This window comes from Passer domesticus, chromosome 7, assembly GCF_036417665.1.
Source record: "Passer domesticus isolate bPasDom1 chromosome 7, bPasDom1.hap1, whole genome shotgun sequence".
Taxonomy (NCBI): Eukaryota; Metazoa; Chordata; class Aves; order Passeriformes; family Passeridae; genus Passer; species Passer domesticus.
In genome coordinates, this window is record NC_087480.1 from 32,297,934 (window position 1) to 32,325,444 (window position 27,511).

At 54.2% G+C, this 27,511-nt stretch overlaps 2 protein-coding genes across 8 annotated transcripts in view; both read right to left on the reverse strand.

Annotated features, from left to right (window-relative positions):
• Nucleotides 1-827: 827 nt before the first annotated feature.
• UHMK1 (U2AF homology motif kinase 1) lies at nt 828-12,398 on the reverse strand. The gene is given in 9 exon segments (XM_064427445.1): nt 828-1,048; nt 1,516-1,604; nt 2,460-2,558; nt 5,838-5,914; nt 6,862-6,956; nt 7,726-7,917; nt 10,620-10,912; nt 12,016-12,181; nt 12,183-12,398. Coding segments are annotated over 9 exon segments (1,284 nt in total). The 5' UTR covers nt 12,309-12,398; the 3' UTR covers nt 828-901.
• Nucleotides 12,399-12,820: 422 nt separating this feature from the next.
• Nucleotides 12,821-27,511, reverse strand: part of NOS1AP (nitric oxide synthase 1 adaptor protein) — a 42,790-nt gene continuing 28,099 nt past the window's right edge. For 2 of the 7 annotated variants that reach the window (XM_064427448.1, XM_064427449.1), the window contains 10 exons: nt 26,457-26,549; nt 26,002-26,060; nt 25,313-25,421; nt 24,996-25,137; nt 23,661-23,800; nt 22,946-23,113; nt 20,881-21,046; nt 20,163-20,312; nt 15,040-15,307; nt 12,821-14,940 (listed from right to left, as the gene is read on the reverse strand). In XM_064427448.1, coding sequence (XP_064283518.1) covers nt 14,448-14,940; nt 15,040-15,307; nt 20,163-20,312; nt 20,881-21,046; nt 22,946-23,113; nt 23,661-23,800; nt 24,996-25,137; nt 25,313-25,421; nt 26,002-26,060; nt 26,457-26,549 — 1,788 coding nt within the window. In that variant the 3' untranslated portion in view covers nt 12,821-14,447. Of the gene's footprint in view, nt 14,941-15,039; nt 15,308-17,287; nt 20,313-20,880; nt 21,047-22,945; nt 23,114-23,660; nt 23,801-24,995; nt 25,138-25,312; nt 25,422-26,001; nt 26,076-26,456; nt 26,550-27,511 lie in introns of those variants that run through there. The other 5 variants (XM_064427447.1, XM_064427446.1, XM_064427452.1 and 2 more) reach the window with 5 other exon arrangements.

A 27,511-nucleotide genomic window follows, 5' to 3' on the forward strand; every position in this document is an offset into this window, starting at 1 on the left:
GCTGCAGCACTCCTTTCCAAAAATATCACCAAAAGACGCTTACATATCACAGATCATTTGGCATCAGAGCTAGGGAGCATCAGGGCCAGCACAGGCTATGTGCTAGAAAGGTGAATCCACACGGTGGGGTTTTCACATCTACTCAGGCTACAAAGTGCTTACAGGTTGTGTTGGAACTGAGGCTGGCACTGCTCTGACCAGGTCTCCACCATCAGTCCCAGCCCACTCCAGACATACAAGCAAGCTCAGCTCCCCACAGGCAGCATCATCCACACGTCACTGCCCAGCCCAGCATCAGCTGCGTAGCTCTGCTCAGGTCACGAGGACAGGGTAACCCCACAGGCTCAGCAGATCCAATTTCACTGCTTCCCCCTGCTCTATGCGAGGAGAAGACTTAAAAGTCCTCCTGGTCTGGTTTAGAGAGTATGGTGTTTCTGCTTCTGTATTTATAACAGGTATCAACAAAAAGCAGGCAAGCCTTCCTCCTCCTCCAACACTGGAGAGGAGGATTTGGTTACAGGAAAGCTTAACAAAGAAATCCTCTCCCCAGAGCCAAGCCCAGCACTAAGGCCAAGACTTTGGTCTCGCTTCAAATCACTGAGAAGCCCTTGCCAGGATCTGCTCGGCCTCCGGGGCTCCCCCTGTCCCCACTCCTGCCCCCAGATGCCCTCGGGCAGAGCCACACCCCCTGCAAATGAGCAAGCACAGCACACACACAGCGCTGAAAGCCTCCCGGCCTCCTCAGCACATCACAAAGCAGCAGTAAAGTACCAAAGCCCACTCAAGTCCTTTGCACCTCTCCTTCACAGATGACTTGGAAGCAGGGCTAGGAAGCTCTTTTGCACATTCAGTTGTAAAACACGAAGAGGAGCAAGACAACTCTCCTGATTGTTGCTACTGCCTACAGCAAGTTTTGGTACAGATATCCTCTCTTATAGGCACTCAGTGGGTAAAACGTAGCCACAACAAACTTGCCATCAAAAATCTTTCCAGTCAGCATTTTTTGGGCAGCTTTGGAATCACCAGCATTTGCATATTCAACAAAGACCTGAAAGAGAGAGAGAGGAGAAGTAGGACTTCCAGTGCACCATGCCACGCACCCCCTCCTACCTCTGCAATGGGGGAAACCATTCCTAAACAAATTTTTTCTCCCTCCACCCTTAGTTGAACAGAGAGCACTGGAGCTAAGAGTTGAATCTTTAAACTGGGATTTCATCTCCTGCTCCTCCATTTAGCAAGGTGGGAGAAAGTATGCTGGTGGTCTATACCCTCCACAACTCCTTTCCCAGCCATTGGCTTCTCCTCTTCATTCCTTCCATTCATGCTAAAGCTGATTGGGCACCTCCCAGGTTAGGTAACCTTACATAACCAGGAAGGAACCTGTGCTGTCCTTCAAAACAGCTATTTATTTTTAGCACTGCCATCAAGCCAGGAGATTTCCAGGCACTGAGCAGCAGTCCTGCAGCACATGGAGTGTGCATAGGAACACACAGCTCCTTCCCCCCATTCACTTACTTGGCCTTTACCAGGATTCTCCTTTGGAATAAGCAAGGAAACCACTGGTCCGTATTTCTGACACTCCTCCTTTATGTCTTCCAGGATATCTGGGGAAGGAAAGAACTGGTTGTCTTTCACTTTGCAAACTACGGTGAGCCAAGAAACAAGCAAAGGCAACATGAAAACAGCCCGGACAAGAAATATTCCTTTCCTCTCAATTTAAAATAAACCAGAACCAGGTGACACAGCAGAAGCTGACCCTGATTAATGGCCATGTAATGAGATGGAAGTGTCTGAACTGAGGCTCAGGAACAGAGACCCACAGGCAGTGAACCTCCAGCAGCAGGTTCCAGTAGCTAAAACACTGGGGATTTAGGAGTGCCTGCTATGGCACTTGGAGGAGGGGACTGAAGGAGCTGGCACAATCCCTTCTTTGTGTGAGCAGAACTCGGCCTTTCAGCTTGTGTCCCCAGAGCTCTCTCATTTGTGCTGCTCACGTGGATTTGACAGCACGCAGAAACACAAATCCCACCACCATGCCTGCCATCCACCACACTTTAGGAACTCCAGTGAGAAATTTTAGTTCTCTGCTGACATCTTGGGTAAGTTCACCAGCAAATTTTTAAGGATCTGTGCTATTGGGCTTCCGAGTCCTGTACATATCCAGCAGAAGCTCAGAGCCACAGACACACTGTGAACTCGGTGGGCATCTAACCAAAGAAGAAAACAAATTTTTTTTTTTTCATCTGGGATTCTTCAAGAATTCCCTACAAGCTCTGCTTTTTCTCTGTCTCAGTCTATTCTCTGTTGGTGCAGTTGACCCCTTGCAACCAAAGCGCAGCTGGGCAGCTCTGTTTGCTGTTCTTGTGCCTATTAATTGCTGTCATGCTTGCTCTCACATCTCCAGAGCCACAGTAAACAAGGTCCGTAAGACAACATTGCTATATGGAAACTGCACCAACCTTCATATTCTTCTTCACACTGCAGAGAAGCATCACTTAGAACATTTAGCAGCCTCAGCACAGGTGTGGGGAGCATCACCAAGTCTTCAATATGGGGAGCTGTTTGACATCCACAGAATTAAAGAAACAAAGTCAATGTCAAAGGGGCAAGCAAAGAGGAAGCTGACTCAATACGCACTGTGATACTCAAGCACTTACTGCTCTCTGCACTGGTTTTGCTTCTCTCCTCTATTAATTGCATTTATAGTCTGAATTCTCCATTTCCAGCCTATCTTTACCTGTGCATTGAGAACCAAAGGGTTCAGTGCACTCTGCAATTATTCTGTGACTAGCATCTGAAATTGCTTTTCAAATTAAAGCTAGAATTGTGTCTACTTAGCCCAGTCTCAGAAACTGATGTGACCTCAAGAACTATGCTAGTTGAACAAACTACCCCATATACATGGAGATGATCAAAGCAACTGCCTCTCCTGTCACTGCTCCCAGACAAGCTGAAAACAGGCTGGCCAGCTTCCCTAATTCCAATTCTTCAGCTGTACTAAGGCATGGGCCTCAGATCTCCTTAGAACAGCTTTTAGTTCTTCCCTGAACACCATCTAAACCCTCCTCCCCCCAAAATCCAGCTGCAATCCACTGTTTTGAAGACCCCCATACTTGAGCTACATAAACAATGCAATGCTGTAGAATCAGGCATGGCCCCAAGGTGTGTAAGCAGTGATCCTTGAAGGACTTCCCAGGAGCAGAAATAAAACCCTTTGGATGGTGGGCATGGGGCACCTGGCTCTAGAAACCAAGCAGCTCCAGGATGACCTGGAGCAGGGTAGCACAGATGCCACTGTGGGAGAAGGCAACAGGGAAGGAGAAAAGGCTAATGACAAACTAGGAGAGTCACATTTGGAGGATAATCAGCCGTCCAGAAACCCAAAGCCACAAGGACTTCTGCAGGAAAAAAAAAAAAAAAAGCTTGATTTCATGTTCCTGTACACTAGTGACAGGTCATTAATGAATTTAAGATCTGGGCACCCAACTTGCAGTACTTGGAGAGTGTTGATGTGTTTGTTTGTCTTGGCAGCTACAACAGCTGAACATAAATAGCAGGACCTCACAGCTCTGCCACTTCACAGTGAGAGGAGAGAGAAAAGGGAAATGGCTTCACTTCTCCAGTCTGAGCCTTCTGACCATGCCTGCAAAGTGAGCTGTTATTTTCTAGGAAATACTTTTCCCAGCTAAGCACACAATGCCTGTGAGGGAACTGACAGTCAGATGTAGATCTCACAGTGCAGGAAGAGATGCAAGGCAAGCACAGATGCTGTAAATCTCCTGCCTGTCATGGAAGAGCCCTCAGGAAAAGCTCAGAGTGTGAAAGGCCTTGTCAGTAGAGATGATGCCCAGACAGTTCTCAGGGCAGCCCTTTGAAGAAAGGTGCTGTCTTCACATATCCAGGCATGTTCCAGCTCCTAGTGCTCCTCTAGGACTTCTTCCATAGGACTATTTGCAACCAAGACACATCAGATGAACTGAAGACTGAAAGAACATTTAAGTGTCACCATGGTCTTATATGCTACTCCTTTTATTTGCAGAATCACAGACTCATTTAGGTTGGAAAAGAGCTTTTAAATTATGAACTCCAACCTGGCATGGCCAAGCCCACCACTAAACAATGTCCCCAGATGTGACAAATCTACACATCCTTTAATGGGCATAGTGACTCCACCACTTCTCTGGGCAGCCTGTTCCAATGTTTGACAACCCTTTCCCTGAAGAAATTTTTCCTAACAACCAATCTAAACCTCCAGGGCAACCTGAGACTGGTTTTTCTTCTGTCACTTGCTACCTGGGAGAAAAGACAGACACTAAAGTAAATCTGTCCTTCATTTTATATGTCTTTTTCCAGAGAGGGAGACAAAGCAGCCCCTAGAAATGAGACACCTGGTCTTCTTGCACCCAAGTGACAAACACATTTCTGGCAATCCCCCTCTGCCCTAGGAGGTACTTTCTGCCCAGCTCCTCTGCAAATGCCAGGTGACAGCAACCACACTGACAACACAGGAAAGAACTTGATGAACTGGAAAGTCAGGACTTAGCTGTATATGACAAGGAAAGCTATTCTCAGCTGTCTTTGCTCTAAACAGAAAAGCTGTGTCCAAGAGAAAGGCAAATGACTGGTCATTTTTTGACTTGCTGGGAAAGCAGCAGTAAATGCTTCTTTGTGTAGACAAGCATATGTGCAAGTCTGTCAAAGAAGCAGCAAAGAGAACTAAGAAAAATGGAAGCTCTTATAAAAACTCCAAGCACTAACCACAGAAGCACCTTCCTCAGTACAGTTAGAGGTCTGTGTGTTTAAAACCAGCCCAGAAAGCACTGCAATATACAATTCCCTCTGCTCTAAAGCAGTACTGGCTGCAAGGTTCAGCCATGGAAGGCAGCTTTGATTAGAAGAGCTCCAGCTTCTGAGACACTCAGGAATGAGTTTGTTACCTTTGCCTGACATACAGAAATATCAGTATCTAGAAGAAGCAATACTTAACAATCTTGGCTGCAAGGTGCACCAAGGAGCTTAAGAAAAGCAGGACTAAGATTCAGGGGGAAATGCTAGCTCATCCTGAAGCATTAATTTATGCTTCAGAAAACCTGGATGCACAGCTCCTCCCTGGTCCTCTTAAAAGCAGACAAGCTCTGGAGAATGCTACTCAGTTGCATTTGGAACAGGGAAGGACACAAGCCTAAACAGGGAGGTAGGTCTCAGCCCATCCTTGCTGACTGCCTGCAATGCACATGGGGAGGTCTTGAGGAAACACCACTATTTTGTTAAACCAAAGGGACAGCACTAGATGAAAGTGACATTGACAATCTGTCCATGATCTGCCACACAGGTTACTGCAGGCCAGTCACTTCAGAAGCAGGCTGCCACCACAAAGCAGCTGTGCAGAGGCAGCAGCAGAGGCCACCATCAGCCCATGCCCAAGGTGCTCACATTCCTGGTGATTTCTGAACTGGGAAACAGTTGGTGTAAGAAAAGCCATCCACTCACATAAATAGCACTGCACTCATCAAATGCACCTCAACAGTCAGAATGTTAGGTAAATATCCTGGTTATTTCTGTGCTCTCAGATGAATGCTGCTGCCAATACACTCTTGGGGGCAGAGTTTGATCAGAGTCCAGCTAGGAAAAAGTGACAGCCTGTGGGCTGGAGGAGCAGAGCAGCACTGAGAGCACAGGCATCACTCTGAGTTCCCTCCTGTGACACCACGGAGAGCTGGCAAGTGCCACAGAGGAGCAACGATGAGGCCAGAGCAAGAAACAACAGTTAATTGCCCTCTGTGCTGTTTCCAGCACATACTGAGAGAGTCCTGAGCAGGGGCACAGTCACAGCTTACCAAAGGGAATGCTGAAGAATGGGCTGCATAAAGCCTTCTCAGCAGAGGCTCGTTTTCCTTGGTCACAATGAAGCATGCTGTAAGAGAAGACACCTTTATGTTCATGCATGTGACATTCCTGCACTGACACACTCCACTCAGGCTGGAAGCTGGCATAGAGGAACACCCTATCTTTGGGGTGCTTATGGCACAAGGAGAAAAGTGGGAAGCACATCTTGCAATTTGCAGCTGAAGTGCACCAGAAGGATCCCCTGAAAGCATTTTGGGTAGACGGCAGAGCAGGCTTTCCTTCTTGATGTCTCTCAGCACCAAACAATGAAAATTGCTCACTTACAAGTCTAAAAGGAGCACAGCATGCTCCAGCTCCACATCCTCAGGCCATTCATCCCACATTTCAGGCATACATGCAGTTTCATGAGAGTGATCAGACTCCAAGGTGCTCCCACAGCTTTTCTCAAATGGGATTCAAAGCAGGTAAAAACCCAGAGCTTGCCTGAGAATATCCTAACTTGGCTTTACCAGAGGCTCCCAATGCTATTTGTACCAAGCTGTGTCTTCTTCCCTCTGTAGCCTCAGAGCACAGCCACAAGACAGTGAAAACAACCCCCTTGTCAGACTCCCCAGGAGAGTTGCAAAAGTGCCTTTGAATCTTGGCAGCAGTGGACAGCAGCACTTTCTGCCCCTTCCCTCATTTTTATGATATCAATCCCCAAAAGTAGCAAAGTCTGCAGTTTTCTCCAAATACAATCTCTTGGATGCAAGTGCAAAGCACTGAAACAGCAAATGATCAACATAATGACTGACACTCTCTATGTGCTTACTCCAAATTGTGCCAAAATCAGAGGAACTGAAACATCTCTGCTAATGCTTGCACTTGTTACCAGCACAGTGGGAAATTTAAAAATTTAACAAAGAAGAAAATAAAGAAAAGAAAGTGTTAGGTTTGGGCTCTAAGTTGCTAAGAGCAAGGCTTGACCTTACAGAGCACATGTTTAAGCAACATTTATCAAATATGCTGCAGTACCTTTTGATAAGGTCTCTGAGGTGATAAGCTGGAATGGCTGAATTAACCACCCCCTCACTGGCAAAGATGCGATCGATGATGGCAGAACTGTTTGTCTGGAAAGAAAAAGAAACAGTGATTAGGGAGGTAAAAACCAGACCTGCAAAGCTTGCAATATGCCATCGTTTTCCAGAGTGGATGCAGAGGGCTCTGGTTCTCTGGGGTGTGGTGAGAGATCCCCAGTGCCCAAGCCTCGCATGTTAAACTAGCAGGCTCACATCAAATCTACTTTTTCCCATTTGCCAGCAAAAGCTGCAAGTTTCCACATGCAAGAAACTTTTCTCTTGCTGTGGAGATTCTGATGCTGAAAGGATACTCCTTCTGGAAAGAGGAGCACAAAAAGTTATTTCACACAGAACAGAGGACACTCAGGTTCCAGGCTCACAATACAGAGCTTTCCTCTTGTTTTCTCAGGATACAGACTTACAAGAAGATCCCCAAATCACAGCTAACGTTAAACTAAACTCAGCAAATAATTCCTCTGCCATTGTGCTGCTGAACTAGCTGACAGTCATCAGCCATTTATTCTTCTTATGCCACAACTACAGCCAGCACACCTTGCCTACCAAATCTAGACAAGACACAAACTCCAAACAGAGACTCCTGGAACACTCCTATTTCAGGAACCTGAACACAAGGAGCATTCAGACAAGCCAGTCCCACGGGGCAGGTGGGTCTTTAAGGCTCAGCAATCTTAATTCTCAAGACAATAGGATTAGATAAAGATCCTGGAAACACTACCTAGTTGCCAGGTGCTACCTCATAAATCCAGCTTATGAACAAGAAGCAGAAGAATTCATTTGGTGCAAGCAAGAACTGTCTCACCTTCCATTCCTGAGATTGGACTGTATGTTTCAGTTTCATTCCTGAGAACATTTCCAGTAAAACGATTCCCAGACTCCACAGATCCACAGCAGAGGTGCACTCTGTCTCACTCTGGAGCCCTGCCTGTGCCAGGCAGTTCTGCAGTTCTGCCTCTGGAGCCCGATACCCGTCTGTTTGAATATATTTCACATCCTACAGGAGACAAAACACGGGGGAAAAGTTGATTTTCCACACTCACGTTCCCTACTCTCTCCTTAAATCAGTTCTGATAGCCTTCAAAGGGTCCCCAATATACTATTGCTAAATTGACAGAAAGCATTGTAGAGCCAGTTGTGCAAGGCAGGCAGTTCAGCTTCCTATACTGCTGTGCTGAGGGAAAACCAGGAGTGTCTGGAAGAAAAACATCTCCCAGCAAAAGAGCACTAACATCTGACCACTGAAACACAGCACTGCTGGGAGGAAGGGGCTGGACGTCCCTGTGGACTGGCCCTTGAACCTCTCCTACAGGCAGACAATGCTAGAAATTTTGGAATAAGGGTTGGACACCCCCAATAGGCTCCCACATCAGCTGCCTGAGAGCACAGACAGCCCTGTGTGAGCAGTGAGCATCAGGAGCTGCTGCCATTGTTCAAGTGCTGATGCTGCCTGGAAGCAGGCAGCTAAAATGCTCAGACAAGGAAATCATCAAAGGCACTTCCCATCAAAGGCACCTCTTCCATCTCCCCTTGAAGCCTCAAGTGCTGCACAATCAGTACCTGCCCAGCTGCCGTGGCTGGCACAGTGAGAGGAAATGCCCACATGCTGCCTGCTCCAAAGAAGTTCGGGAATTAGAGAATCACACTGGCTGGAGGGGCTCCTCTGAAGGCTCCAGTCCAGTCTCCTGCTTTCAGGCAGTACCTGATAGTCAGCTGTGGCTTTGTCCAGCCAAGTCTTCTAAGTGTCCAAAGACAAACTGCACACTGGGTCTTTTTAACACGTGGGGGCTCATTTTAGACACACTGATGCAACACAAGGGATGACAGAAGAATATGCAAGCCTATTTCCTCCTGGATAAGGCATAGGATTAGGAATTCTTACCATGAGAATATATTCAGACCAAGATTATGTGGTTTTGTGACTGAAAATGAAGTTTACAGAAGACATCTTTCAGCAACAGAGCTCAAAAGTGGTTTATGAACTTAAAAATTATATACAAACTGCTCATCCTCGTCCCTCCTCCTATCAGTAGGGAGCAGAACCTCCAGCATGGCAATAGCAGCAACTTGACAGGCCCCCAAACAACATTTAGAGATAGAGAAAACACTGTTATCAATGGCACCAGCAAAAAGAGAGAGGGAATTTCACTGCTACCACCTAAAGCATTTTGAGAGCTCTAAGTGGTTGAGACCTTGCTCTGTGTACAACCATTCCCTGTTAAACAACAATGGCAGGAAATTGTGTGTAAGGATAAGCTTGGCAGGGCTGTCATAAACAAAAGTAGCATGGTCTTTGACTCAGATAAGGAAATTATACATGTAGGCTGTGGCCCAAGGCAGGGGTGGGGACAGGATCTTGGTACCTGGTGCACATTGAAAGCAAGGTCAGAAGGCTCACCCATACAACCAGTGTGTTTTTGAGAAAGGACAAAGGAAACTCAGCCCAAAGAAAGCAGACTGGAAGAAACCATGGAAGCAAATAAAACACCCCATCAACTATTATGAGGCAACTCACAGGGCAAGCAGCAAAACACAGACCTGAATTAAATAAAAATACCTGCTTCAGACACAGGACACCAAGAGTGTGTATTTTGCTGATAGACAGCAACAGATTACCACCAGAAACTCAGCCAAGAATGTGGGAGAACTGAAGACAACACGGGGGAGTTAAGAAGTCCAAACATTAAAAACAACTCCTGTACCAAAGAATTCAGAGACAGGTCACCCACACAACCCTCTGATATTCACAATCAGTGGGCTGTGCTGTCAATACCAGGTAAACCAGTAAAAAAAGTAAATGAATTTAAAACTGCTAAGTGGGTAAAGTGCGTGGAATAGGGACAAACCAGGACACTGTAGGAAGGCACAGAAAAAATTACCATCTATCACCCACTGACTAAAGGAAAGTGTGCTACAAGGTTACCTGATGGAAAAGCTTTATTAAGACTCCTCACAGGCCACTACTGAGAGAGGGAGGAGTGAAAGGAAGATCTATCAAGCCAACAGCAGAACCTCCTGAGGCTCTCTGCTTCCATCAGAAGCCATGGAAGAGAGTAAAATGAGCAAGGACAAACAACTCAGTATCACCAAAACAAAAGTGACAGCAAGAAGACTAAACAGGAGACCAGCAAATGGGACAAAGAGTAGAACAGGCAGAAATTGTCTGTGTCAGTAAAGAACAGATACTGCCCACCCAGGACCAGACTTTTTATACGTGTGGGAAAGAAACATCCAGATTTCCCAAGGAAGGGAGGCTGCGGAAGATAGGGTGAAAGTAAAGGGAAGCACAAGGACACTGCCAGAGATAACACGCTTGGCTAGGGAGGCTGATGGCAAAGCCTGGATTACTATGACACATGGTAAGGGACGATAAAAGGGAATTCTACATTTCTGGGTGCTCCCACTCATGTGACCACATAAAAATTAGCAAACTTTCCAGGAAGCTCAGACGCCACTCTTCTCAGTGCATCATTAACATTGGAAATTGTAGCACAAAGGCCAAGACATCAACAGAAAGCAGAGACATGCAAGCAGAATGGAAACACAGCTTCAGTGTCTGGGGCAGACATCATTTCAGCCTTTGCAGTTAACCCTCAGCACCAGCTCAGCTCCTACTCTGATCAGGTCACTTGGAAAACATCATAGAGCCACACAACTCAACACAGAGACATCTTGCCTCAAGAGTAGCACATTCCAAACCTGATTCCCCTCTTTGAAGCTGAGTCCAAAGTCAATGAGCTTAAAGCACTCCTCCTCTGCGCTCCACAGGATGTTGCGTGGCTTGAGGTCTGCGTGCACATAGCCTTTGTGGTGCAGGAACGCCAGGGCTTCCAGGACATCTCGGGCACAGTGCTGGATCATCCACATGGAGCAGCCCTGGTTGCTGGAGTGCAGCAGCAGCTCGGACACGCTGATGTCCAGCAGCTCCAGCAGCAGACAGCGAGAGGGCCCGTTGGCAGAGTAGTGGTTGGTGAACACGCCATAGAGTGTCACTACAATGAGACACAGGGACAGGCTTCAGTAACGAGCACTCAGCCAGCACCTTCCACTGCTCCACACCACAAAAGCTGCGGCAGGCAGCTCAGATGCTTTTAACGGGTGATCTTCAGAGAGATGGAGAACCAGGGAGGAAGGAAGAAGCAAGGGAAAAGCAGCCATTTCACCCCACGAGCTTCAGAGGACAGGCTGGTCTTACAACACTCCCCAGGCTCTGCTTAAGTGACAGGGCTGAGCACTCCTGCTCAGGTCAGTCTCTGGGACACGGATAAGCACATCCCAGTGGGCAAACAGGACACAGTGCCACTCTTTAGAGACCTGTCAATCTCACCCCGCAACAGACAAACTTTGCAGAGTGGGAACCCATGTGCTGTCTGGGTGTCCAGGCACACTATGGCATTAAAAAGCATCTCACGCTGACAAAAAATATCAGTGGATGGTGAATGTTGGCATTTCCAGCAATCACCTCTGACACACAGGCTTCCTCCCTTCCCAGGCTCATTCCCACCCAGGCAGGCAGCCCTCGAGCTGTAGCACAGTGGGAACACACCACTTCACGGCTGTCCCACAGGGAACCCAGTCCTTGCTGGTGCTCTGGCATCCTGCCCAAAGAAGGACACTGGGGTGCCCTGCCTGCAGGAACCTGCTCTGCCCATCCCTCCTGCCCACCCTGGGATGTCACCCGCAGAGCTCCCACCCAGGAGCACCCACTGCAGGGAAGCTGCTTTGGGGTGTCCAGGCTAGGGTCCCTCAAATCTGCCCACCCAGGGGTGCCAATCCGAGAGGCACAAATCCGAGGGGCACACTGGCCTGGGGATGCGTTTGGGCGAAGCTGTCCGTATTCCCAAAGGGGTTGGGAGTTCCCTTCCCTGGCTGGGAGGGTGGTCTGGGGACACCGGTCTGGCAGGGGGAGACTGCCCTGGGGGTGCTCTAGGGAGAAGGGGTGTCCGAGCAGGGGTCTTGGGCTCGGGGCAGGGGGCGCGGGTTGGGGTCGGGGCGGGGGTGCTGGGCTCGGGGCGGGGGTGCCGGGCTCGGGGCGGGGGTGCCGGGCTCGGGGCAGGGGTGCCGGGCTCGGGGCAGGGCTCGGGGGTGCCGTTACCGATGTTGCGGTGCCCGCGGAGCTGCTCGAGCGCGGCGCGCTCCTTGCGGAACCCGTACTCGGCGCAGTCGGCGGCGGGCGGGCGGGCGCCGGGGCGGCGAGCGGGCCCGGGCCGCGGCCCCGGGGGCGGCACGAACTCCTTGACGGCGCCGGGGGGGGGCCCGGGGGTCCCCGCAGCAGCGCACCCGGTACACCGAGGCCGAGGAGCCGCTGCCCAGCGGCGCCTGCACCTCCCAGAGCCGGCCCAGCGCCTCCAGCAGCGGCGGCGCCGCGCCCCACGCGCACCCCGACATGGCGCCGTGCCGCCTCACATCGCCGGCCCGCCGCCGCCGCGCCGCTGCCCCGGCCCCGGCCCCGGCCCCGGCCGCCGCCGCGCTCCGGCCGCCATGACACCGGAAGCGGGGCGGTGGCACCGCCCCGGCGGGCGGGCCCTCGGCTCCCCGGGCCCGCTGCCCTCCGCCCCGGTACGCGCGGGCTCCAGCGCCCTCAGCACGCCCGGGGGCCGCACGGCCGCAGCCCAGACGCCAACCAGGGCTTCCCTCGGGCTCCGTCTCCCCAGCACCCCCGAGGCCCGGCCCCTAAGCCCGGGCACTCCCATTGTCACAGCACCCCCGGGATCCGGTCCCCTGTACCCCCAGCCACCACCCGGTGGCACCAAGCACAGCAGGGCAGCCACGTTCTCCAGCCCAGTGTGGGCACCACCAAACTCCCCCTGTGCCCCCTGGCTCCCCACCAGGGTGACGCCATGGCGCCAGGGTCGTGCAGGGCGTCCTCTCCCAGCAACGGAATGCCACACAGCAGTGGGTACAAAAGAAAAAAAATATTTATTGTGCAATCTGCATCTCTTGTCCCAAACCACACACACGCACCTCGATAACATAAATAGAGGGACTGGACCGGCTGTGAGTGACAACCCTCCCTTAAGGGGAGAGTTACCTTGGGATCACAGCGTCTGAAGACCCTGGTAGTTCAGAGAGGGGCTACAAGTCCCGGTTTCCATCAACCCTACACTGCAGTGCAGACCTGGGCAGCACACACACCCCTGTATGTGAGGGTGGAGGTGGCCATGCACAGTGTGATCACATTGTCACAGGGTGTGGGACAGCACTGAACACGGGCTCTGTGCAACTCTGCGTCCCTTCACTCTCGACCAGGGCTTTCCCAGAGTGGAGAGCTGCAGGGCCCCAGTGCCACCATGGCATCACCACACCAACTGCAAGGACACGGCTGGCTGCTCCCAGGGCAACGGGAGCCATGCTCACAGCTTCCTTCCTTCAGTGGGATAGCATGGCTTTGGGTGGTGAAAGACATTTCTTCAGCCCAAGCACCCTGTGTGGCCCAGAAGGAGCTGTGAGCAGGCCCATCCATGAGCTGCTGGGTTCCTCCGACCCAGCCTGGGGCTTTGGAGCGTTTCCTCTGAAAACCACCTTTGTGGTAAGGATGTACATGAAAGCTCTAAGCAAAAACTTCCATCTCACAGCTGCTGCCTTGCATTGGCACAGATGTCCCCAGGCTGGCTGACCCCTCCTGTAATCCATGGCAAAACACTCCTACAGCAGTATCAGAGGACCTCGTAGCTTTGTGTGTCCCAGTCTCGCAGAGACCACTGTCCCAGGAAATAAAGGGGAGCAGTGACACTGACTCACACGGAGAGGGCTGCCTGCCTAGACAGCTCTGTCCATGGTGTCTGGGACAAGACCAGGAAACAAGCAGGAGCTGGAAGGGGAAGCTCACAGAGAGCTCTGCTCCATGCCAGAGCCCACTGGCCAGCAGCTGTGCAGTGCCAGGTGCCCAGCCCTGCACCCTGCCAGAGCTCAGGTCTCCTGCATGTGGGGCTCTGCTGCAAGGAGATGGCACTCAGCAGAGTAACACCACGAGGCTGGCACCTGGAGAAGGCCCTGGACACATCTGCTGTCCTGGCTCACCAGGCACCAGGGCTGGGTGAGCCTGCTGGTACCCCAGGATCGGGTATCTCAGCAAGCACATGGTGTAAGCTGGGAAATCCTCTGGACCAAGGCAGCCAGTGTAGACACGGGGAAGAGTGTGGTGCCTGCGGGGTGCTCACAGGCTCTACCTCCAGCAGAGCCAATGGGGTTTGGGACAGGCTGGCACTTCTACCCCCACACATCCCCTTGGTTCCCAGTTCAGCAAGGCTCCTGGCTGCAGACAGGGTGGCAGTGGCACTGACCACGGTGAATAGGGGGCCAGAATGGGCTGCAGAAGCCATGGCAGGACAGGCTGTGCCCCTCCTGGGCATTTGGAGAGAAACAGGTTGTCATGGCTCCCCAGAGCCCACACTGGGCAGCAAATGGCTTGTTCTACTCTAAGGCTTCCCCCTTTCCAAAATAATCACCCCAAAAAAGGCAAGTGGCATTGAGAGACGAGTCTGGGAGAGCCAGCCCCCATGGTGCCCCTGTCACAGCTGCCCACTGCTACTCGAAGGACAGTAGGTCGGGATGGGCCCCCTCCACCTCCCAGCCAGGGCTACGTGGCTCTGGCCGCCCTGTGCTCCCTGGTGGCTCGTGCTCCAGCCCTGGTCTCCGTGAGGTCTTCTCTGTGCTGGGTGACATCTCAGTGGCCCTCTCACCCACTTGCCACTGGCTCTCCTGGCTGCCCTTATGGATGAGGTCAGGCACAGGTAAGGCACTGGTGGGCTGGTCCCCACTGGGCTCTAGGGCACCCGTCACACTGAGGACACCAGGGCATGCTGGAGGAGACGGGTCCCCCATCCCCAGCTGCTCCTCTGTGGGCTCAGGGTGAGCTGTGGGTGGCTCGGGAGGCTCATCGGTGCCACTCCTCGTGCTGGTCCTCTCTGGCTGCGGAGCAATGAGCATGTCCTGGGGGGTCTTCAGGGCACGCGGTGTCCGCTTCTTGGTGATGGGGGGCGGGGGGTCCAGCCGGGGAAATGCATCCAGCCCCACAGCCCTGCAAGCACAGAGGGACAGTTGCAAACAGCCCCGTGCTGGGCCCCTCCAGCCTGCCCCCATGGCCCTGGCACGGGGTACACACTGCGGGGACACTCACCCGTCCTCAGCAGGCGGCTGTCCCATGCCCAGCACAGCACCCGCGCTGGCGTTCACCTCCATGGCTCCCACGGCGGGCAGGCTGCCCGGCTCCTTGCGGCGCAGCAGGTCGTTCACCTTGGCGCCCACGGCCTTGCCCAGGTTGCGGAGGTGCTGGCTGCCAGCGGGCCGGCAGGGCTGCAGCAGGGTGCCCGCCGCGGCAGGGACGTGCTGTGCCCGTGGCGTGGGTGCTGTGCCGGCGCTGGCGTTCTCAAACATGCTCTGGTCCACTGGAAGGGGTAAGGGAACAGAGAGTCAGGTGGAGGGGTGATCCCAGCAGGGCCGGCCCACCAGCAGCGTGGGAACGCAATTTTGGGGACTGGGAGGATGTTCTTACAGCCCTGCAGAGGCTGTGGGCAGCCAGCTATGCCAGGGCTGCACAGGGCAATGCATGCATAGGGGACCAATGTGGGGCGAGACAGGGTGGCAGTGAGCCCAGGGCCCCATTTTGGCACTGGCAACACACTGAGAGCTTCTCTTACCTGACACCAAATGACTTAGGAAGCAGGTTGTGGAAAAAGAGAGAGCGAGCAAGCATTTACTAGGGGAATGGCAAGGGAAGAGGCCTGTCCCTTCCACACTGCCAGGTGAGGTGTGCTGCCAACCCCCTGATCAGATATGTCATGCTGCCTGAAGAGATGGGACTCACATGGGGGTGGGTCCCTTGTCAGCCACGCCCTGGTAAAGCCACAGGGCCTTCTCTTGGGAGACCCACGGTGTGGGCTCTGCACTGCCCACCCCACCATGGCTCCCTCAGCTCAGCCCAGGCTGGGTCTCTGGTGGGTGGCAGCAGGTGCTTGCAGAGGAAAGGGCTCTGCAATCAAACCCCACCTCTGAGCTACACTGGCTTCTCCACCATGTCTTCCAGCAAGAGTCCTTGAAGCTGTGGGGTCTGCCCCCAGGAGAGCCAGCTCAAACCCCCCATGGCTGCCTCCATGTCAGAGTGGGTCTGTGTGATGGCTCCAGCTGGTTCCTGGGTGAGCCTGGTGCTGTTCTGGGGCCTCGCTCCCCATCAGCATCCTCTGCCCAACTCTACCTCTGCATCCCGGGTTACATACTGGGACAGAGACAACCACCTCCACATTCCATGGCACTGGCAGAGAGGAAGGGCTCCCAGGGCTGCCCCAACCTTGTGGTGGGCTGAACTCTTACAGGGTCCTCCAACTCACTGCAGGCCCTTTTCTCTGCATTCTGTGGGCCCACAGTCTGCTGAACAGTGAGCTCCCTGCCTGCACCTGCAGTATCTCCCAGCCCTGGGCTTCATCCCACAGCTATTCATCTGCCCCAAGAGAGCCACCCAGCAGTGCATGGGCAGCTTCTCCTCCAGCCTGGACACCAGCTCTCAGGAGTGTGAGCAACCTGACAACCTCTTGAAGAGCTCTCTTCTGGCTCCTCAGATGACTTCCAGCCCCTGAGAGGGGCACGCTGGCCAGCAGCAGAGCCAGCATTATGGTCCAGGACAAACTCACTGCTTCCAAGTGCCAGCCTGTGCTCCAGCGTGGCTACCAGTGCACGCTGTGCTGTCCCATCTTCCCCACACGGTGGCTGCTCATGACCCAGATCCAGCTCCCAGGAGGGCTACAGCTGCAAGGGGTTCTACTGCAGGCCCGAGGTCCTGGGGGAGCAGGAGCTCAAGGCACAGGAGGCTGCAGCCCTCAGGGTGTCCGTGCAGCCCCAGCAGCCAGGCGGCTGCCACGGGAGGGCACTGCTCCATCACTCCTGCCAGCAGCAGAAATAATTGTTTCAGAAGCAGTCAGATCCTGCCCGTGCACTGATTTTGCCTACACAACACTTCTGCCATCCTTTGAGAAAGGCTCTTCCCTATTTTTCCTTCTCCAGCTGCCAAACATTTCCCAAGCCCCTGGAAGTGCCGATTAGCATCTCTGCATCTCTGTGGGGAGCTCTGCAGATGCCAGGAAGCCCCTGGAACCCTCCAGCTGTTGGATCAGCCCTGAGACAAGACTGTGCTGTGCAGTGGCTGAAGGGCAAGACTGAAACATCTCTACTCCCAGCACCATTCTGGGCACCTTGCTCTCATGGGCATCCTGTGGCAAGCACCACAAGCAGGGGTCCCACAGGAGAGGAAGCTTAGCTTGGAGAGGGTCTCCATAAGGCCAGAGGATGCCACTGCTGGTGCTGGCACCCAGCATGGAGAGGGAAGGAAGTACAGAAAGAGAGAGTCAGTGAGAAGAAAGAGACAACAGAAAGCCTTGAGAAATAGAAAGATTTATTTAGCAAAAGCCAGTTGACTAATGACAACACCCAAGGGTTAAGTGCACTTACATTGACAGATTGGCTTCCCAGATAGAGTCAACAGTTAGTAATATGACAGTTGTAGGAAAAGAAAGGACAAAAAATATAGCTATAAAACCCCTGTCAAGGTCCATAACAAAAGTGAGAGGCTAGAGAGGAGTCTTGGAGGCAGCGTTGACTTAGGAGGGGTCATTTACATGTGTACACCCATGGTGCAGCATGAGGCTGGCAGGATCCCACCCGGCCCCAGCAGCACCCCCCTGTTCCCTGTGGGCAGAGCGTGGGGTAGGAGCCCGAGACCACATCTGGTCCTGACAGCCCCTCACGGGACTGAGCTCTGTGTGTGCAGCAGGGATGGACCTGGGTGCTCAGGATCTCCTGGGTGGCTCAGGAGATGGCTCCCCCACCTGCTTCCAGAGGCAGCCCAGCCTGGAAGAGACCTCTGGCCTGCTGTTTCTCCTCTCAGGCTCTCCCTTCATCTGCCCCATGAGCTCCTGCTGTTCTTTCCCCTGAACGATCTCTCTGCCCACATGGAAATCCCTGTCCAAGCTCAACCATCCCTACCCTGTAAGTGCCATGCCCTGTGCATGCTGTCATGCCCACTTCTTCCTCCTAGCTGGACCAACCTCGCACCCCTTGCTTTCCCCTTCAACTGCTGTGAGCTGGCAGTGCCATGTTAGGTCTCCAGCAGAGGGGCTGGCACACAGCTGTCCCCACAGCCGTGTGGGACAAGGCTTATGGAGGCAGTGGTGCCTAGAGGACAGGAGCACCACTCAGGAGTACCAAACAGCACCCTCTCCCACTCTGTCTGCTCTGTGGCTGGTGCAGAGCTCTCCTGGACACCAGGGCACTGCTGGGGACACTGAAACATGTCCTTCTTTCCTTCCTACTAGACCCTTAGCTCCTTGAGTCCACTCAGTCCTGTCGTGTGGTAGAGGGTGCATAGCACAGCTCGTGCTGACCCTGGGGGTCGCATCCACACACTCCTCAGCAGCTCTCAGTCCCAAGGGGACCAGGGCAGAGAGAAGTCATGGACTTTCCTCAGCAGCCAGGCTAAGCCCTGGAGGAGAGCAAGAGGTGGTGTCAGCCAGGGGTTAGTTGCAGGCAGATTGAGCAGAGACAGAGCTGGCAAAGGTGAGAGCAGTAAGGAAGCAATAAAGCAAAGCAGAAGCAGGATAGGAGGGAGGATGGGGAGGAAGACAACTGTGCCAAATTCCCACCTCATCGAGTGCTTCCACATGAAGCAGGGTGGACATCAGGACTTTGGTTCATACCCCTTCCAATCTTGGCCTCTTAGAGGCTCAGCACCAGGCAGGTGATAAAAGTGTTTGCAGAAAAGGAACAAGCTCTGGATCCCTTGGAGGCCCCCACAGATGGCTTTCAGCCATAAGTGTCTCGAGGGCTGGTAGGGGACCCCTGAGATCCTGGATTCACTTTTCCATAGTGTGCAAACCAGAGGTATGATGAAGTACCCCTGCAGACACCAGCATTCACTCCCCATTGAGAGCTGGAAGTGTGCTCATCCCTGAAGATGCCAATGCCAGCACTGCAGCTCCCAGCCCTGGTGTGGGGCAAAACAACTGCTTGGAAATAGGAGGGTTTGTCTATAAAGCAAAGCAGGCAGTTTGTGGTGATTGGAAGTGCTTGAAAATGTGACTTGAGAGCATGAAAAAAGCTTTGAAACCTGGCAGCTGTGCCAAGGAGCCAAAGGATTAGATGACGAGGGGGAGGACACTCCACAGCTTGATGCTGCATGCCCTGGCTCCCTGCTCCCACACTGCACTGTGCCTTCCTCTCTGCTCCACAGCCTGGCAGAGGAGTGGGCTCTGCCTGCACACCCTCCACCTGCCTTGGCACATAAACCCTGTCCTGAAAGTGCCACATCCCCCTGCCAACCACTACCTGCACCTGGACAGCCTGTGCAACCTCACCTCACCCCTTCAAATCCTTTCCAGGCTCATCCCCACTATCCCTCAATGCCTCACTTCTCACTCACAGACCCACTCTGACAGTGCACCATCACCAACCCTCATTTAGCATGGCCCTGTACTTGTCCCCCACCCTGCACACCACACAGATAGCTAGACTAGCTGCTCTGTCCTTGCTCACCACCTTGGAGCTGCCCCCTCAGTCCCTCTTGTCCCTGCTCACTGCCCTATACTGCTCTCCCATTCCGCCAGTAAAACCCTTCCTCTGCTTTACTGCTTCCCCAGCAGCAGCAGAGGCTAATCCAGGAGAAGTCCCTTACCTCTGCCTGACCTTGACACACAGTTTGAAGGGAGACGGGGCCAGGGGGGAGCACAAGGAGCTGTCAGCTCTGTCTGCTGCAAGGCAGGGATGCTGCAGCTCAGTACACAAGCCCACGTGTGCCGGAGCACAGCACACCCGGCACACACCCTGGGCATGGCTCCATCCTCACCTCCAGACACTCCCGACTGGGCGCTGGAATCCTCCTGCTCCCTCCTCTGCCCCCCCTCCCTCTGGGCTGTCCCATCCCTGCCAGGGTCATGGGGCTGCGGCCAGGGTCCTTCCCAGCTCCGGCAGGTCCTGGCTGCTCTGCACCACCTCCTGCTGACCCCTACACCGCGATCTCATCCTCCAGGCTGTCGCCCAGGTCCTGCCTGGGCTGGACGTGGAGCAGGCGCGGCGGTTCCTCCTGGGACCAGGAGTCGCGCTCCTCGCTCTCGTCCGTGTTGGACTCGTACTCGGAGGCGATGCCCGACTCGCGGAACTTGATGAGCTCCAGGCTGCCCAGGGCTGGCTCCGGGGCGGGCGGCCCCGAGTCCGGCAGAAAGCGGTAGCACTCCAGCTTCACCAGACAGTCGTTCCTACCTATGGGGCTGCCCACGGCGCTGGGGAAAGCCGAGCTGGGGCCCAGCGGTGGAGGGTGGGCGTCCTCGGGCTGCGGGGTGGTCGGGTCGCAGAGCACGGGGAGGACGTTGGAGCGGAAGGTGATCTCCAGCAGACTGTCCTGGGAGCCTGCTGCAAGAGAAGGGCACAGCTAAGAGGCCCAGCTTGCCTGGGCATCCCCTGGCCACCACGGCTGGCTGCACACTGACCAGAGGAGGACAATCTGGGGTCACTTGGGTATCAACCTCTCCACTCTTGCTGTTTTGAAGGGCTTATTTGGTGTCACTAATGCCAGGAGCTGCTGCTGGCCAACAAAGGGCCAATTTTCCAGGACAAGAAGTTAATTATCTTCCAGCCCAGCTCCTGCAGAGAGCTGATAGCCACATCTGTTGGAGAGGAAGGTCAAACAGGGGCTCTTGGGTGGGCATGGAGCTGGCCTGGAGCATGCAGCCACTGGGGGAAGCAGACATACAGCTGATGGAGGTAGGTGACTACCTGTCCATACAGCCCTCCCCAAGCCCCTTCGCACACTGCATGCAAGCACCCTGCTGCACACACACAAGCCAGGCCAGAAGGGCACAAATATCCCTCTGAACAAAGTAACTGGAAATGCACAAAAAAACCCAAGAAAAACACCCGCATGCATGGCCCCACAGCACTGGCTAGCTGCGAGGGGAGAGGAATGGGAGGCAGTGCTTACTAGTGGTGTTCCCCGCCAGCTTCAGCTCCAGCTCCTGCACCTGTTTGACCAGGAGTGAGATGTGCTGCAGCAAGTCCTTGTTCTGGAGCAGGAGCTGGTGCACACGAGCCTGGGCCTCCAGCCGTGCTGCTGCTTCTGCTGCCAGCTGGTCCTTCAGCAGGTGGACCTGGACAGGATACAGCGGGTGAGCATGGGCAGATGCTGCTCCAGGGTTGAGGGCTTCAACTTTGGCCATCCCTGCCCATCTCCCAGGGCTCACCAGCATCCCAACCCATGATGTGATGAAGCAGCCATTCCCTGCGAGTACTGCAGATGTGATGGGGAGCGTGTGGGTGGTGTCACACCAGGACTCAACACATTGTCCCCTGGCCTCCCTGACGGAAAAGCTCAAGGCCAGGAGGGCAGCACTGGCTGAACTGTCAGTGGTGCACGTGAGCTGCAGATGTGCATGGAAAGGGCAGCCCAGGAGCAGCCAGATGGATGCAGCAGAGGAGACACACTCGACCGACTGGAAGGTGCTGCGGGTGTGCGAGGGCACAGCTGTGCAGCAGAGCTGGCCCTGGAAAAGCTGCCTTTTTGAGCAGCTTCCCCAGAAACAGGCCCCAGCCAGTGGCCTCTGTCGCAAGGAGGGGCTGGAGCACCACAGAAGGCAGGCAGCTGCTGAGGGCTCTCAGGTGCGAGCTGACTGCTCAGCCTGGCTCCGGGAAGCAATACCTGTGGGGAGCCCACAGGCAAGACCACCACCGATTTCAGCAGAACTACCTCTGTGCAAGCATCTGTGTCCCCAGAACCATGCCTCTGAGGGCAGACAGCCAGGAGCTCCTGCCCAGTGCAGCTTTCTGATCTGCGTTTGAGCAGGAAGAACCCCAGAAATGTACACTGCACAAAGGAACAGCAGTGACCTGGGGGCCACTTTGGCTCAGCACCTCTTCCTGGCACACACCCGCAGCTCCTACAACTGCTCCAGCAAGGACTGGAACCAGGAAAGCACAGGTTTACAACTAAACAACAACAAAAAAAAAACCACCAAAAAAAAAAAAAACCCAAAAAAAAAAAAACCCTCAAAAAATCAATAAAAAATTTCCAAACCAAAAATAACCCAAAAACAAAAATATCCCCACCAAACACAAAAGGCTATTTTACTAGAATGGCCTAGAAGGTGACCTTGAGGAAGAAGAGGAAGCTCTCTGTACCTGCCAAGCTGTGAGCTGCTGCTGCAGGGCCCCTGAAGCTGCCCAGCTGTGGGCCACCTGTCCCCACAGATGGGTACCAGGAGGCAGTGCCAGCTGTGCCAGCAGGCAGCTGCTGCCCAAATGTAGTCAGCAAGGTGGCACAGCAGTGTCTTTGGCAGAGATGAGCTAAAGCACAGTGAGCCTGGGAATGACAGGAGACCAGGCAAAGGACTGGGATTTACAACTTTCCATGAAGCCAGACCACGAGCATGGGGTGCAATATTTTACGCTTTAAGCAGGCACCATGGAGCCTTCTGGATTGTGAGCAACACTATTCTTGGACAGACACAAAGGATTCCCCAATAATGCAGATCCCTCTTCCAGAGGGGAAAGCAACTTGGCAGTCTGTGACCCCAAAGGCATGTGGACTCTGGAGGCAGCAGCTCAGCCAGAACTGACCAACAAATACTGATTTACTGATGCAAGAGGAGCAAAGCTATGGGGCAGCACAGAAAGGCTGCTGGAGCCCATTGCCTGGGGCCATGAAAAAAGTTGATGAATTGCAGCTAGCTCAGTGCAGGGTCAGAGAACAAGTAAAGCTCAGGTAATGAGTTGGATAAAGCAGCCAGAGCTGCTTCAATGAGAAATAACTGCATGGAGAATGAGCTGCCAGCTGCACAGTCCAGGCACACCAGTCACTGGGGCAGGGCCCTGGCGAGCAGACAGGGGCCAAAGGCCCCAGGCACCTTTTGGCAAGCACCTCATGGAGCTCCCTCCCCATGGAGCTGCCTGCCTTCAATGCTGTCTCCAGGCAGGAGACTTCAGCAGCACCAAAGGGCTCAGTAGTGTGCTCATCCCTGCCACTGCCCCTGAGAAAGAATGGAGGGGACAACCTGTGCCACTGCCACTTGTGTCTGCTGCTGCTGCTGCTGCAGGAGTTGCTGGAGAAGCTGCATCTGGTGGTGGGCAGAGAGGGGTGTTCCCAGGTCAGGCAGCTGGGCAGATGAGGGCAGCAGCATCTTGGGTGATGCTGTCAGGATGTCTTCAGGGTGGAGGCAGCTCTGCAAAACACCAGTGTTGAAGATGTGATCCCCTGGCACTCGCCTCAGAAAGCCACTGGGCACACGTGAGCTTTGGCACAGAGCAGCCACGCTAAATACCCAGAAAAGAAGAAGCTGCATTCACAGCTATTGCACACTTTGCTGAGGGTGCTTACAACCTTTGAAAACAATACTTTTTCAGTTTCAACAACAACCCACATAGTTTTGTAGAAAATTCCCGAAAAGGCTGATGCTTCCCATGGAAATTTCCACTGTATCAAAAAAGTCTTTTATTTTTGTGTTTTTGGTGGAAAAAAGTCCCTATCAGCTGTGCCCCAAACCCCTTCCGTGTGGCTGCACATAGCTGAGCCTCGGCACAGCGCTCTCCCCTGGGCCCCAGCCAAAGGGCAGCCCTTCAGCGGCAGATGGCTTTGATCCAGGAGCTGAGGAATGCTGCACAATCCCTCCTGACCCCGGGGCCCTCTGATGCAGTCAGAGTCGTGGGGCTGGGGCCGTGCCACCCCCTGAGAGTGGAGGGCAAGGACCCCGGGCTCGGTGTGGCACCCACCTCCTTGCCCACAGCGTCGAGGTCGGTGACGCCACGGCTGAAGTCCAGGATGTCGGCCCCGGGCAGCGGCAGCTCCACGGCGTCGATGTCGGTCTCCTCGGCGGAGGCGGCCGCTCTCTCCACGCCGGAGAGGCGACAGGCTGCGGGAGCAGGGGCAGGGCAGGGCAGGGCACGGCCTGCCTGCCCCTGCAGCTCACCGCGGCTCACCCTGGGTGATGCCCACCGTGGGTCCCCACCGCCCCCCTGCCGCCCACCCTCCAGCCCTGGCGGGAAGCAGGTACAGAGAGACACGGCTGCTCTTCCCGCTGCTGCTCGGGAGGAGGCTTGCAGCTAAAAACACACCCAGCCCCAGCACACCAAACCTGGGGAAGGGCAGCCAAAAGCCCTGATGTGGGACAAACGGGCCACCAAGAACAGAAAACACAGATAAAGCTGAAGAAAGGTAAACAAGAGATTACGGGAAAGAAAAACAAAAAACAGATGCTCTGAATTCCCCAGGGAGCTGCATATTGTGGCCGGGACATTGTGTGGAGGAAAACCAAACAATGACCGGTCCAGGGCAGCCCAATGATTAGGTCATCAGGACAGCCCTGGTTACAGAGGCAAGCAGGAAACCGCAGCCCAGCCCAGGCTGCCCCTGTTGGGATGTGGGGGATCCAGCCCACAGCATGGCAGGGCAGAACAGGGCAGGGAATCCACACACAGACAGGCAGCAGGACCTGCCAGTGTCCCACCTGGCACTGGAAGGGTTTGACTAAACTCTCATAGAACTTCTGCCTCCCCTCCAGCACAGGCACCGGTGCCAAGGAGCAAGGCTGCTCCCCAGGACCCTGCACAGCTCACACCGATGGGGCTGGACCAGTAGCCCCCCCCAGCCAGGCATCCCTACACCCTCTACCCACAGGGCTGAGAAGGAGCTGGGTCTGCAGCCTGCCTGCAGTCCTGACAGCTTGATAGGAAAGCACAAACACGGCTATGTCCATTCTGGGAATTGCAGAGAGGACAGGAGGAAGGTATGTGCTTGGGGCCCCGTGCTTCCCTTGCGGAAGCAGCAAGGGAATGTTTGCAGCATGTGCAGCCAAGCACGGAGCAGAGACCCGAGCACTGCTAATGGGCTCTCAGCAAGGGGGATGTCTGAGAGGATCATGGCTAACACCTAGAGAAGGTTCCTTGCTGGGCAAGATCCCAGCTTGAGCCTGGAGCACAGCAGGCCAGATTGCTGTGCAAATCCATTGCCCAGAGGTGTCAGCCATCCAGGAGCAGTATGGGAAGACAGTGCCTCTGTGAACCACATCTGCCCCACGCCACCCCCACACCTCTGCCTCTGTGGAATACCTGGGACGTCCAGGTCGTCTCCGTTCCTCTCACTGTCCGCGTCCTCCTGGCCGTCGGCGTTTTGCTGGGTGTGCTGCAGGCTCAGCTTGTGGCACACCTCGAACGCCTGCCCCACTGTCCGCACGATGCGCATGGCTTGGCTCTGCCGGGGAGAGGACACGGAACTGCAGCTGAGCTGCCTCTGCATGGTGACCCCCCAGGCTGGCACAGCTCTCGGGGGTGTCTCTGCTGCCACAGGATCTCAGATCCATGGGCTCTTGCCCCAGCTGCTCCACCCAGAGTACACCAGGATGAGATGTGCATCCTGGAATCTTTACCTTCTTCTTGGACTTGAAGACATTGCACCTGAAGACATTGCTAGACCCATCCCGGGCAATGTAGCTGAAGATCTTTAGGTCCTGGGAGTCATGAGATACATAGAATATCCTGCAAGGACAGAATGGAAGGGAGGGTATAAGCATACACATTACCCACATGCCCAGGAGACTGCCAATGCCACAACCAATGCTTCCCATGGCACGGGGTGCTGCAGATGCCCAACCTCTGCAGCATATCCCTGCTAAAGCCCATTAGAAATTTTTTTGGCAGTGGTTTTACCTCAGCTGGGAAAATTTGCCTGCTGATTCAACAGCAGCAAACATTTTGCAAAGGCAGCACAGGACTCCTCTGGTCAGCCCCGAGGGACAGCATCAGCAGCCCAGGAGCCCTCCAGAGATGGAGAAGAGCAAACCCCACTCCTGGCCTATTCACAGAGCTGGATGCCCTGCCCAGGTGCCTGCCACCTCCTCCCCAGCATGGCTGGGGGCCTCTCTCACTCCAGCTTGGCCTCCCTGGGAGAGACAACCCCTGCTCTTGGCTTTTGGGAAGAAGATGGAGGAGGAGAGCTGGAGGCTTCGAGAAGCTCCATGAGCTGCCCTCTCCACTTCCCAGCACGGTGCTGGTGTGGTGTGGGTAAGGGGCACGGCAGAGCCACACAAACCTCTGTCCCCTCACCCAACAGCCTTACCTGTAGATGGGATCATGCATGACGAGCATTTTGGACTCATCCCAGGCCCATTCTTTTTTCTGCAATGAAAGAAGCTGAAAATGAGTACGTCAGATGCTGTCCTTGAGAACAAGGACAGGGCAGAGAGACAGTCTAGGGACATACTTGGGAAGCTCTTGTCACAGCTCTGCTGCTGCTCCCCTGCAACCCTTTGCCAAGGGTCAGGTCCTGCTGGGGACCAGCCACATCCCACATCACCTCCCACAGGGCCCCCTGAGCCCCTTCTGCACCACACCAGGACTGGCTCAGCCACCCTGCAGGAACATGACTCACACAAGGCTGACCCCAGCCCATGCCCCCCTCTCCCAGCCCACCAGAGTTTCCCAGAACTTCAAGGATGCTGCAAGGTCCCTGCATCATGAGGGGAAGGGTCCTGCTGCTGAGGCACTGCTGCCCCAGGGACCAGTGCTGCCTACCTTCTTCTTCTTCTTCAGAATGACCTTCACGCCGTCCACCGACACAATGAGATTCACTTTCTTCTTCTTGATATTCTTGGCTTTAAACTCATACTGCAGGAGATGGCAGAAAACACCTGAATTAGCTTTCCTGTGCCAGGACAGCCCCAGGGAGGGATGAAGAGGCTGCAGTAGGAAGGGGCAGGTTCTCCTGATGCCACATCAACCTGTACATCCATGCTAGGACAGGACAAGGGGTCTTTTTGCCCTGCTGTGTCCCTGTGCCCAGCATCTGGAGGAGCACACACCAAAGCAATCCAGTCCCTGGATGTGGATAATGCTTTACCCAGTTCAGGATGCTGCTGAGAATGTTAGCTTGTATTTCAAAGGCACTTGGTCTGCTCCTCTGAAGGGCTGTGCCTCCCCAGAGAGGGCCCACCATGACCCCCAAGGATCCACAGCCTGGCTGCGCTTGCCCCGCTGGCTTATGGCCACTGCTGAGCTCTGGAAAGTGAAATGCCATTTTGAATTGGGTATTTTTGGGCTCAGTATAAGACTGAAGATGATTGCTGAGGATTCTGTAAACCCCTCCAGGGGAGATGGGATAATGCAATGACCCACCTCAATTAGAAGTCACTGGACAGGAAAAAATCCCAACAGGAACTTCCAAAGATCAGTGACTAAACACAGAGCTCTGCTCTGGCCTGGGGAGAGAATGAGATTCTCCCAAATCCACCCACTCTGGCATTTAGAGTGTTACAAGTGGGGAGAAAGCTGACACAGGAGTAGGCTAAATAAGCCATTTGGGCTGATCCTGCTGCGGACTTTTGAGGAGTGCCACGACTGGTTTGCCACAGGTGCAGCCACATCAGGCACCTGATATGCTGGTCCCACTTGCAGGGATCTGTGCACAGCCATGGGGACAGACCCTTGGTGCCCAGAAAGAGCCCTGCATCCTGCTCCTTGCCTGTCCGAGGCAGAGGATTTGATTTATCCTCTCGCCATTTCGGCAGTGTCTCTGCAGAGGGAGCGGTGCCCTGCCTGCAGCCCGCGCCAGCCTCGCTGTGACATTTCCA